Below are 13,667 nucleotides of genomic sequence, written 5' to 3' on the forward strand. Positions count from 1 at the left end.
CATGCACTTTCCCCGACAGACCACTGACAGTTATGAAAAGATTAAAAACTGTCCCATGCTATTTGATTGAATATTAGTTTAGCCACCCGGGTCCAAACAAGTGCGTCTATGTGTGTGTGTGTGTGTGTGTGTGTGTGTGTGTGTGCGTGTACACCTGTGGTGGGAAGGATATAAATTCAATACACTTCATCACTCTCTCCTTCTCCACCTAAGGATTATCCGTATGCCAGTTGGAAATGTTTTCTGTTTAAAGAGTGGGGGATTCAGGACACAATTTCTACGATATATCAATCAAGAGGTGTGAGAAACAGCAGAAAGATCCAGAGCTAAAAATGAAATTTCTTTGGAAAAATATAGCTTGTCCAGCAATGCCCTTACATTATCTGGGTGCATACCAGTAGCAAGAGCACTACAGCCTTCGCTGTCTGTATACAGTGATAGACTATTGTGCTGATGTTTAAAAAAAAAGAAAAGACTTTCATTTTCATCACAGGGGATGTGATACATCATCTTAGCAGAATATGAATGAACAGATAAAGTCAAGCTCATCGCAGGTCCAAAGCTGTGGTAAGTGGTCATCAGTTAGATGAATGCATGGGCAGCCCAAGTGTTTATCAAGGTAGTAATTTGAAGTCTAAACTGTTTCTAGTCACTAATGTTTTGAAACGTGGCACATCCTGTGCAAGGGGTATTTGGAAAGACAGATAACCAAATGAAAATTCACACAGCACAAATTTTTCTCTCAAAGTTCAAAAACATGTTGGCCAAACACTCATAAAAGGCTGAAATAAAATGGACCAATAGTCAGAGTCAATAATGATATTCATATCCATATAACCTTCTCAGTTCCCATCCCAGACACACAGGGACTAAAAACAATTGAGTAGCTCTAATGCCGGCCTAAAGGGATGAATACACAGGATTAAAGAGTTGTTGGAAGGGCAATGTTTAGCCTTCATACTCAGATCCTCGCCTCATTAACAGCTAAGGATCAGATGTTCTTATTAAGCACCTGGTCTTGTTTGATCTTTGCAAAGGGGGGCTCATTGGGGTATCACGAGGGCAGAAATTGATAACTCACAAGCTGAGCAACAATATACTGGGAGGGGATGTAGAATAAAAGTGATTCATCATGGTGAGCAAACTGTTCCGTTACACTGACTTTGCTAGTGGGTACATTTATGCCAGTCCGCTACTGTATGGTACAGTATATAACAAGTCACAAATACAAGTACACAAATACAAGTCAATAGTATGATAAGTTTGTTTAAAAAATTCTTGGGACTTCTTGCTTATTCTGTAAGACAATATTTAGATGAAAAGACTGGCTGAGGAGTGCCCGATAGGGTTGCTGTATTACAATATACAATGTTTACACGCATTAACAGTGATCTTTCAGGGATTCAGGCTGTAACGCAATGCTAATAAAACTGATTTCAGAGGTATTTGCATGAACAACTGAGACAGCAACCAATCATTTTTGACTACATCTGAAAATAAATAAATAAATGTATATACACAAACACACACATATATATATATATATGTTTTTTTTTGTTTTTTTTTTGACATTTTGTGGTTTCGAGGCAGATGTCATAGTTTATCCATTACATAGCTGTAAAGCTTTTACAATATTTATCACCACCAAGGCTAAGTAGTTTTAAATCATTTTTTAATGGCGAGAATCAGGCTCATGTTACAATGATGTTAAACGCGTACGGGCTTTCACCCCTACAGCCATCAAGGGTTTTTGCTGGGTCGAACTGTCGAATCTAACTGCTCTGGCACATCCCTCAGGAGGAAATACAGGAAATTAGAAGGAATACACAAACACACACGCTTTGGTATTTTATCAGCAACTATCCTTGTTCCCGATTCTCTGAACCACCGCAGAGCAGTAATTACTGTAAATGCTGGAGCAACAGAAGAGAGGTTAGAGAAAGAGCGAGGGGTGATAAAAGAGATGAGAGAGAGAGAGAGAGAGAGAGAGAGAGAGAGAGACACAGCTGGAGCCAAAAGCTGTCCATTAATGAAACCCCACCCCCTACTCCATCACAGGCAAGCATAAACACACACGCACACACACACACACACACACACACACACACACACACACACACACACACACACACACAAAAAGACATGCAATAATGCTGTTCTCTCACGAAAATGCTGTTTAAAATCATTCTGTTGAATTAAATGATGAGATCCAGATTTTAATTATTCAAATTTCAGGGACGGTCTATTCACATCATTTCTCACTTTCTCCATCTTCCAATCCATTCCTTTGCCACCTCAAATGTTGTTTTTTTTTTCAACATTTGAAGTCCTCTGACTAGACATCTTCTCTTACCTCCTATTCACCTCCACCTGTAAAGTCTAACTTGCATGCATGTATGCGCATACACATGCACGCATACACGCACACACAGTCTAAGTCAATTAAAGAAAGGGTTTTTATTCTCATGCACTAATATACTGTCTGTGGCTATCGACTGACTGTATTTAGGATTGACTTAAAGTTATTACACTAAGCCGTGTGTGTGGGTATGTGTGTGATTACGCAAAGCCTAAGCTAATTAGGTACTGCTCATGGTATTGTGAGTTACAATGGCGAACCAGGGAAATGTTAAAGAGATAAGGTGAAACCTACTAACAAATTCACACATGGATTACTGTAATGACTTCGCAGGCAGCTAAACTGGTATATGATCAGCCTAAAATACACGTGGGGAATGACAGATGCGTGTACATGTGCATGGGCATTTGTATGTCTAGGCTCAAGAAAGATTTATGTGAGTCACATGTGTTGCAAAAGCAAAGTCTTTCATACTTTTGACACAATATTTATTATTACTGTGTAATTAAAATGCATCTTGCCTGCAATTTTCTTCACTCCTTCCTCTGGAGTAATGAAATGAGCAAAAAAAAAAGGGGGGGGGGGGGCAGAGGTACTTCTGTTTGCACTGTATCAAGTCGGGAAAAGTAATAACTTCTCCTATTTGTTAAGGTGATGTATTTTCAGTGTATCTGCATCCAATTTAACTGTTCAACAGATGGGCAATAAATATAGAGTAAAGGACAGCCGTGAGAATAAATTACTCCTACACACAAACATGAAGCTGCACTCACATAACTGGTATTACACTCATCAATTCTAACAAAATTACACCTACATGAAGATCTTCACAATATCGGTGACAATTCCCATTCATATTAAGATAGAGATCTTATGAGGTAAGAGTGTATTGAGCAACTCCACCACACTAAGTGAAGATGGTTATGATGATGGCCAAACAGTGCGCACACTTTGATGCACACAGAAACACACACACCCACACACTCATGGTTCTGCTGAGGTAATTAATACCAAAAAGTTTTCACCAGGGGTGTAAATTTACTGATTCCCTGCTTGCTTGCAGGTGTGTGTGTTTGTTGAGAAAAATCACTGCAATCTACAGGTAATTACATTTTAAAGGCATACACAGCTATTAGGGGAAGGTTTGTCTCAAGCACAGTTAAATGTGGTCTATGGGCTTGTGCTAATTTACAAAAAGGTACAAGGTCAGCTCCTAGTTTCTGAGACCCCAATGAAATTCCCGAGGGGACAGCTTTGCCCCAGCACAGCTCCCCATTCACCTGCCTCGTCAATAAACCCCTTAAGACACCCTACCCCTTCAGTGTCCTTGCGATTGGGTCAGGTACACCTTCCTTAAAAAGGACAATGATTCCAGCCATTTTCCATCTCTGGCTTTTACTTTTCTTCTTATCTTCATAATGCCTAAGTATTCTCTTTCATCCATTTTTCTCTTTCTTCCTGGTCTTTCGTTTCTCACATCCTGCAACTTCACAGATCCAATTTTCCTTGCATTTAATAACTTTGTTTCGCTGCAGGACAGTGACAAAGTAGATACTATTTAGTGATGGTAGGAGCTCACAAGACTTTTCTGCAGAAATATCCAAAGACAAACTGGAGGATATTATCTAGGTCGATCAAGAAATGTTTCAATAGAGTAATAAAGAAGCAATACACCCAGTCAATTGCTCTCACTCTCCCTAGTTTCTTCTTTTCATCCAGCTCTTATTGCAAAGCTGTTCTTGACACCTATGTAAAGCAAGCTTGTCATTGTGTGCTAAAGATCAGTGCGCATGGATTTGAAAAGCTTTATGGGTGAGCCAGTGCAAGTGAATCTTGACAACCATGGCAAGAAGTCATCCGATAAGAACTTTTTTACACTTTAACCTTTAGCCTTTATCCTACAGCACAGAACAGTACTTTTCTGATACTGTTCAGTGGTTTTGGTGGTTAATCAGATCAGATCATATGGGTAGATTCTGGCATTAATAATATGGTAATGTCCCCGCGAGCTTGGAATGAAGACAACATATTGTTTATAAAGTCATGGGGCCTCTGGATTGTTTTCAGTCTCTGCTTCAAGTGACACAAAAATCAAAGTAAGCTAGGCGACAGTGCATGCACAAACTCAAGAATGCATACCCAACATGACATTGATGTCACACATGAGTTATTTTTCCATATTTGCTGTCCATATCTAAGTGTGGTGGAAATCATACATAAACAGAAAATGATAGTGTTGAAGTATACTGCGGCCATCTGTAGCATGTAGCATACAGATCAGAAAACAGCAAATATTCTTCCATTTTATCATAGTTTTGAAATTTATGGCTGACTTGACATTGAAAGTGGATTTCTGCATCATGTTGAGTAAAAATCGGTCATTACAAACAGACATTACATACATGTTAAAAAAGCAAGAGGGGAAAACCGGAATCAATAACCCAACTGTCCCATTATAATTATTCAAATAAAAGTTACAAAGACATGTATATGCTGCCAGCAAGGCTGGAATTGTGACTGTGACTGTGTGAAGGCTGGAGTGTCATGCTCCTACATTCTGGAGAAAAAAACATTCCTATTTTTTATTACTTGAAAATATTTTCATTAATAAACCTGCACTTGGTCATTTGAGGACAAATCAAAAGGAAATAAATAAACCAATTATTAATTAATTACTTAATTAATCATAATAGTCATAAGATTTTAAGAAATGGTATTAATCAAAAAAAACAAGCCATTTTCATTTAGGATACTAAACAGTCAACAGTTATTAAAAACAAAATCTGTATTTGTATTCAAATGAATTAGGTATGAATTCTTGTTCCCAGTAGTCAATCACTGTCAAAATACAGATTGTTGTGATAAAAATTCATCTCCAAAAGTATACTGCTGGAGTGAACAACTCAATATTGCACATTTAGCTGAAATCAAGGCAGAGGTTAGATAACAGAGTAAATCCTCATGTTAAAACAAAGATTGTGTATTCATTTTTACAGATATATTTTTCCCTGAGACATTACAGGTTATTTGAAAACTGGCATCCACTCCTCAGGAGAGGTGTGGATCCCAGTGAAGAAGGGAAATGAGTGCCAGGCAGCAGACAATGACAAAAGAAAAGACCCAAAGTAGCATTCTCACAACTGATCTAGTGTGTTTTTGTAGTGTATTTTGTGGATCTTTGTAAGTGTGTGTGTGTGTGTGTGTATATCTGTGTGTGTGTGTGTGTGTGTGTGTGTGTGTGTATCTGTGGGCATGTGCGTGTGTCTGCATCCTTGCGTTTCTCTTATAGGGTAACATGACAGACATAAGTTAGAAAAATGGTCCTTCATGCGGCACGGGCGGATGCAGTCTAACAATAACTTAAGATGAGTGACAGACACACACACACACACACACACACACACACACACACACACACACACACACACACACACAACAAGATTAAGAGACACAGATGTTTTTGAGAATACACAGGCATGTCCAAAAATATACAAGTATGCGGTACAAACAAGTTTTATGCACACACATTGTCACTTCAAGGGGAAAGTTGCCTAAGAGAAGAAATAACTTTGCCGATGCCAAATATCATCTGTCACTGCTCACTGAATCATTGCAGTTTGACTAACAGGTAAGAAAACTGAAAAACAGACACACACGATCCTGCCCTGAAACTACGCAGAACTTGTTGCGGACATGCACACACAAAAAAAATTAATATCATCAAATTTAATGCAGCTGTATATCGTCTGCACTGTGGTGCCACCTCAGACACAATATAAAACGAGCACAAGTCGAGAGCTTGAAATACACAATTCATGACACAAAAGAACCCCCCTATCACCCTCAGTACTTCCCTTGGGTATATCAGAAGCAGTAATGCTGCAGTAGCTTCACTAAATCACTAAGTTCTGTGTTCTAGTGTACACAATTAGTGTACCGTAGGAGCAGTATCCATTAGCATAAAGAATTGTTTTATAGTACAAAATAGCTGCCCGCCCCAAGACACACACACATACACACACACACACACACACACATACACACACACACTAACACTGAGTAATGACCTATTTTGTAAAGCACACTGAGCAGTCCCAGCACACAACAATAAACTCCTCATTGGTTATGTACTTGAGCCATTAAAGGGTAAGAACATCAGGGAGGGAATGAGAGGGAGAAGAAAGGAAAGGAGAGAAACTGGGAGACTTAGATGTATTAAGAAGAACAACGAGACAAAATAAATCGCCAATGATAAACGGATGGTTAAGATACAGGGGTGAAAAAAAGACAATGTGATATGGACAAATCAAGTCAAAAACAGAAGACAAGAAGAGAGGATGAAGAAAAGAAGTCCTTCTCATTCCTGCACAATGTTAACACATTAGCCCATGCAAACACAGTGCCCCCTTTTGGTGGTATATTTACCAGAAAAGAACTATACCAGTATGCTATGAAATTCAGTTGCCTGCTCCTCGCATGCATTAATCATTGCCAGAGTCAAAACAATCAGCCACCCAAAAAGGCTGATCTTTTTGTCAAAACATAGCACTAGTTTCTGAGGTAATCCATTTAGAAGAGAACATCAACAAAAATCAACCCAAGCAATTCAGTAAGGATACCAGCAGCTGTGACATCAACAGCCCTGCATCTATACTCAATAAGAAGATAAAATAACCCTAGAATTACCTAACTGACTTGCAAAGATACTGAAAACAGGTTTAAAGACACATTTCCTTCAAATCCTCCCCAGGTGATGGAGCTCTTTGCAACAGCCCTCCATAAATATTCTAGGCTTGTTCTTGACACAATCATGTCTTAAAAGGCAAATAATTTATTTTAGATTAAGGGTTTGATAAAGCCTGATCATTTTTTTTTGTTCTTAAACCAATAGTTCTAGTAAATACAATCTTAAATTAAAGATGAAAAGCACATTGTGGGGGCTTGATTTCCTCACATAGTTTGATGTATTTTTGTAATATGAGGTTTTGTGTGTGTGTGTGTGTGTGGGGGGGGGGTTAAATTTGCCATTGGAGTGCTATATTGCCAACTAGCAATATGGTCCTGTATGGATTTGGAATTGGTGAATGTCATGGAGTTTTTAACAGGTTTTATGCTGCTGGTCAGTGGCTGTAGGGAACTTACCACACAGTAAAAATTGGAAAAATAAAATGAAAATATTACCTCATCAATAACATGCACAGTATTCTTGAGGAACTACCATTTACCCAAGGTTATTTGTGTGTATGTGATCTATACTTATATATGAACCTGCAGCTACTATGCCCGCTCTTTATGCCAAGTAATAAAGGCCCTCTAGGTTTGGCAATCTGTGAGATGAATTGTGTGTATAGGCATTCATTACACACTTAAATTATACCTGCACACTCATATCACAACACAGCTAGCTCTTATAAAGCCTCCCCCTCTAAGATGAGGGCGAAATTGAGAAAATGATGACAGCCTACTATTAGCTCCAGAATGATTTCAAACAGAAACTACTATTGCACTACAAAGTCTATTACATGATCACACACACACACAAGATAAACATCATGGTGCAAAAGCCTATGTCGGATAAAATGGGAACGAAAGCATGCGGTTGAGAGGATTACATCTGACCACCATAAGGTACATGTCAAAGTATGATTGTTTTTAGCTCCAGAACAATGGTGCTAAAGGCTATACACTAATCCATGTAAAGTTTCTTCCCCCACAAGTGAAAAAAACAAGAATGTGTTCCTCAAACTTTAAAATGATTCACTTTATTACCTCGCTTCTTGTTTACAGAAGGAGTCACAAAATGACAATTCATGTTAACTGACAAAGTCATTTTCAGTGCAGGACTATTAAACAGTTGCCTATCAAGTCAGTGTTTGCTTACATTTCACACTGTGAAATGTGGTTTCCTGCTCGCTTTTAATCTCCCTCTTTCCTATCTCCACTTCCCCCTTTCTCTCAGTTCCCCTCTCGTCCTCGTTCTTCTCACACTCTTCATCACCCTCTTCTCTTTAATCTATTCAGTGTTGTTTACTGTTCATCTCCCTCAAAACACAGTGCAACTCCCATTGGAGTCTTCAAACACATGAAATCAGCAGCTTTTCCCAGCTTCATAATCCAGTCTAGAAACACATGCACACAGGCCCGTGCACACACAATCATGCATGCACATGTTCTGTCCTCACGTCAATAATTTTTGTAAAGTATAAATCCTCAAAGAAGAATGCATGTGTGTCTTTATCACAGCGTTCTCCACAAAAGCAATACTCACTGATCTTTGAGTATAGCTTTCATTATTTGCCTCTATACAAATAGGTTAGTAGATATTTACATAGAAACAACTTTGCCTTATTTACTCATTAATCCATCCATCCATTGTCTACCGCTTATCCTACTCAGGGTTGGGGTGGGGATACTGGAGCCACCCTGGACTGGTCACCAGTCAGTCACGGGGCTACATATACAGACAGACAAACATTCACGCTCTCATTTCCATCTGGGCAATTTTTCAAATTAACCTACTGCATATTTTTGCACTGTGGGAGGAAACCAGAGAAAACCTACGCAGACATGGGGCGAACATGCAAACTCCACAAAGAAAGGTCCCCTGTCAGAATCAAACCAGGATACTTTGCGCTGTGAGGCTGAAATACTAATTAAATTCAATTAAACCCTTACTGATTCATAATACTGAATTTGAATATGAGGTACAAGAAGCTGACAATAAAAATGATGCGGCAGAAGGTGGTGAATGGTGATATTGATGTTTGTATGTAGACTCATTCCTTGATGGCAAAGAAAAAACATAAACACAAGTCAATACACTGGGTGAGAAAGGTGGATAATCAAGAATCAAGAGGAATCTTCAGGAATTTAAATACAGGTACATTCCTTTATAACAAGGTGCATAGAGCAAGGGTCCATGTAAAATGAGTATTAAACACACAGAAATAGAGGAGATTGCCGGCACCTCATACACATCTCTACTGATTTATTTCAAATCCTTTGAAGGGACAAAATAGCAGAATTCACATCACTGGCCCTTTTGAATCCACCCGTAACTAACATTATTAATGCAAGGACTTGCATGAAAAATCAAGAAAGGTTAGGAGTTTTAAGCAAATAGCGATTCCTGCCCAACCCTAACCTAATCAGGGAGCACAAGGAACGACATTATGCTCAAATGGAATATAAAAAAAAAGTTCCCCATGTGTCTGTGAATAAAATGGATAACAGTAAAGATGTGGTTTCACTTTTGTGGAGCCAGGTGATTTTAAGAGAAATACTTCAGGTTGTTCCAGGAAAACACACATGCACACTCACACAAACACACGCCCACACACACACTTATACTTATCGAACCACAGATGTTGGGAAGATTTTGGACATATGCTGATTATATCCGAGCACAGCAGGGGACACTAACAGCAATAAACTGTTGCTTGTTGGGCTGCAGTCATCTGGTTAGTAGATTTGTCCTTCTGCAAAAGCTTTATGTAAAAAGAGCACTTCCTCTCAATAGCCTCTCAAGACTAATCCATTGCTTGTAGTTGCAGCAGAACTGTGGAGCTGATGTAATTCATTCCCGAGTGTTTATACTGAAAGTGTCTATATTTATCTATTTTACGGCTCTAAACCTCATGGCTACTATGCAGCCACATAACTCCCCACTAATTATATAACTTATTAAGTGTTTTAATTGCTTGTTGAATATTTATCGTTTTATTTATTCTATTATAGAATAGAATTGTGGCATTGATGCAGACGGTTCATTCACTGAAAATCAATCTACAAGCCCTGATAAAACAAATTCACACAAGAGTCCAATCATATCAGCAAACAGTGACAATGAAAAGACAAAAAGCAGATGAACATTTAAAAGTCAATAAATACATTACCGCATAAAGCGGGGGGGATTCAAATAGTGATAAAAAGAATACAATCAGGTGAGTCTATTTGGATGTCTGATTCATATTGATGTATGTATGAATATGTCAGTGTTCAGGGTTATATGTTCCATGCTCCACTCTCTAATAAAGTCTCCGATGCAGTAAAGGGACTGTTTTTAGCTGGGCTCCGGAGACTTAACTCACCTTGGCCAGAAGAGTTAGGGGGTCTTGACAGGAAGGTGGCAGCGTTGATATAATTTCCTGCTCAAGTTCAGGCACTTCCTGTTGCATGTACAACTGTAGCATGGATGCCAAATTAGTCAGTCCTTGTTTCTTCTCCTCAGACATGGAAGCCAGGTCTGTCCATTTAAATATAAATTGAAAAACAAGAAACAAATGCCCCTTTGAGATTCCCAAAAGTGTACCAATAGATTCAACATGCAGCGGCATGGCAACGGAGACATAGAATCAAGTTTTATTATTTAAAATGTTTGGTGACCCAAAAAACAAAAAAAGACCATAGTCTTGGTGGACAGACTTACGTGATTCATGCTCCTCTAAGGTGTACAGCTCCTCACTACTTTTCTTGGACTGGGTCAACTAGAAGAAATAAGCATCATCTCTCATCTCTGCAGTGTTGCAATCATACTTAAGAACTGTATTTGCAGTTATAGACAAAAACATTTTGTCGTATTATTTGCTTATTTCAACACAGTTGAGACGTGTTCTTGCTTTCTTTTCTCTGGACGTAATATTTTCAGTGAATAATAATGGAGTACTAATGAGACATACCAATGCGAAGATGAGTCTCAAAGCCAGACGGACTGAGTCAGTGGGAATTTGGGGTAGGAGGCTCCGAAGACATGCACACTCCCTCTTATGGTCAGACCATGCTCGTTTCTGTGGGGAACACACACTTGAACAGACTAAAACACACATCAAAATACACACAGGCTTATGTGAATTTTACCTGGCAAGTGATGTTGCAGTAGCGAGCCATCTTGCACTGGGAACACCTCAACAGTGTCTTGTGCCTTAACAGATGGATATGGAACTGATTAGTTAAACCTCTGACCTCACAAACTCACCAGAGTGTTGGGCATTTTCTTGAAATGAAATATGATAAAAATATGTTTTAAAAATAATAACAGAAATGTCATGGAAAATATACATCAGGGAAACAACCAAATGTTATTCTGAAATTATGACACTTCATATGACATTTCAAATGAAATAAGAAAAAAAAAAAAAAAAAAAAAACACGAATACAATTCTTCTCTAATTATGAGTCAAAAAACAAACCTCTATCACTTTTTGAAAATTATGTAGGGCCAAATGATAATATTATCCAACACAAAATAGAATTTGAGGAGAATTTCTTTCAAGAAGTTTAAAAACTTTGCCAGGTTGAACAAAGTGAGCAAAATGAAGAAATACACAGAAACTGGCGGGCACATTATAATCATGGCGCGAACCTTGGTTTACTTTAATGTCATATTTCAAATTTTCTACAATGATGATTAATAGTGTAATGATCTAGTTTTAAGATGTTTTGGTTTTTTTTTTTAACCTCATACAGTCTAACGTTAATTGTAGCACATTTCAAACAATGTTTTTGTTTCTTTTCAAACCCTGTTGAATCTCATCTCTCAAAATGCAGTGCAAGTTATTGTATCTAAGAGCATGTGTCATCTCATAGGGTGGTGTTTATATTTGTGCTGTCAAGCAAAGGCAACCATGAAAGCCATCTGTCGAATGGTCCCTTTCCATTTCAATCCAGTTATTTTCTTTTGATCACAGCTTATGAACTTTAAGGTTTAAGTTGGATTCTCAATCACCAAAGTTTTAAGACAAATTCACATTGTTGGACGTTAATCACTAAATTAGCTCAGAACACTCAAAGAAAGGCAGGTTTAAATTCAATTCAATTCAGACATTCAATTTGGACTTATGACGGCTTTGTAGCTTTTGCTCCTCCGGCAAAGAAAGTAGATGAAGTGAGAAAAGCAACATGGCAGGATAAAATGTAGGGGATGTGTGTAAATGCAACAAAGAGGAAAAAGATAATTGGGAATAAATAAATCCATATGTCTCAATAACCCATTCTATTATATCTATATTAACTTTAAAATACTGTGACAGGACTTAATCCATAATCCTAAAGAACTTGAGTCATGAAAGAAGTCCAGAGCTAAACTTTTCACCGACAGTGACAGTGGAGCTGGAAGGACACCAGTACTTTCTGCTTCTCAAAAATTCCTGTCACACTTCAACTGAGGGTGCACCATCTCAGTGTTGAGTGAAGCTGTTCCATTGCTTCACATACAAAATAGACCTGGAAATAATTAAGCTGCTACATTACCAAACGTATTGCGACTGGCTCTGCTTCTGTCATTGTCTTGACCTTTTCCAGTGGAAGGACCTTGTTTTTTAATCCTTCACCATTTGCTACATGAAGATAATGGTGTGTAACCATTATCTGCAGGAGCAGCTTCTTCCAGATTGTCATCTAAAAGCACTGATAGCATCTCTTCACTGTCAGAGGGTGTTAGTGTCACTGAACTTGCTCGAGTCAGTATGTGTGTTTGTTTCTTGTCAACCTGTTTGTGCTTGGTTTCCAGTGTTTGTTGCATACTGCCAAGGTCTGCTGCTGTCCTTTCTACTATGTCTGTCAGTCTGATAACAAGCCAGACATCAGCACTGTCTGACTGCTCCCCACAGCCAATTACAGCCAATGGACAGTCCATCACTATCACACACATGCACACAGGACAAGATCAGAAGTCACTGAAACTCTCAGGAAGATATCTTTTTTTTTATACTTCTTCATTCAAAGGGTAGCATGATATACCTAAATATTTGTACAATGGTTAATTCTGATTATTTTGATTATCACTGGTTCTGCAATTTTTTTCCAATTGAAATCAATAGTTGATTGTCAATAAAATATCAGAAAATTATGAGAAATGTCAGTTTTATTATAGCCAAATGGCATATTGAAGTACTATATTTTTCATATAAATCTCGAGAAGTTGGATATTTGATGAATTGGGATCTAAAAATTTTGATTCTGCACTGCTGCATCTCCCGTTTACAAAACCATCAAACAATGTCATGTGATCGTAATGCGTTCTCTTAATAAGGAGATCAGTCTGCTCCTAGACGGGACTGTTGGGTTTGGCTCAAGGTCAGCTTTTCTTGTCATGTGTTATGGTGAAATGCATCAGAATATGGGAAGCCGCCTACAGTTTAGAGAAACGCATGTTTGCTGTGTGACTCGCAGTATCAGACATGAAGCAATACCAGCAGATTTGACCACCAGGCCAGACCAAAACACAGCCAGGTTTCTGTCCAGCCTCAGCAGATCAACTGAGAACATAACTCAGGCTCTTTGAGTCAGGTCACATCACAAGCTGCCAGCT

The 13,667-nt window shown here is 38.5% G+C and overlaps 1 protein-coding gene across 1 annotated transcript in view; it reads right to left on the minus strand.

Annotated features, from left to right (window-relative positions):
- Positions 1 to 13,667, minus strand: part of smyd3 (SET and MYND domain containing 3) — a 68,809-nt gene that overhangs the window by 42,077 nt on the left and 13,065 nt on the right. The window contains exons 2-5 of the mRNA XM_086174817.1: positions 11,216 to 11,279; positions 11,038 to 11,145; positions 10,788 to 10,845; positions 10,450 to 10,604 (exon numbers count right to left, since the gene is read on the minus strand). Of these exons, the coding sequence (XP_086030943.1) occupies positions 10,450 to 10,604; positions 10,788 to 10,845; positions 11,038 to 11,145; positions 11,216 to 11,279 (385 nt within the window). The remainder of the gene's footprint in view (positions 1 to 10,449; positions 10,605 to 10,787; positions 10,846 to 11,037; positions 11,146 to 11,215; positions 11,280 to 13,667) is intronic.

Source organism: Fistularia commersonii, chromosome 27 (assembly GCF_037954325.1).
Source record: "Fistularia commersonii isolate RoL2024-O1a breed Wild chromosome 27, RoL_Fcom_v1.0, whole genome shotgun sequence".
NCBI classification, from domain to species: Eukaryota; Metazoa; Chordata; class Actinopteri; order Syngnathiformes; family Fistulariidae; genus Fistularia; species Fistularia commersonii.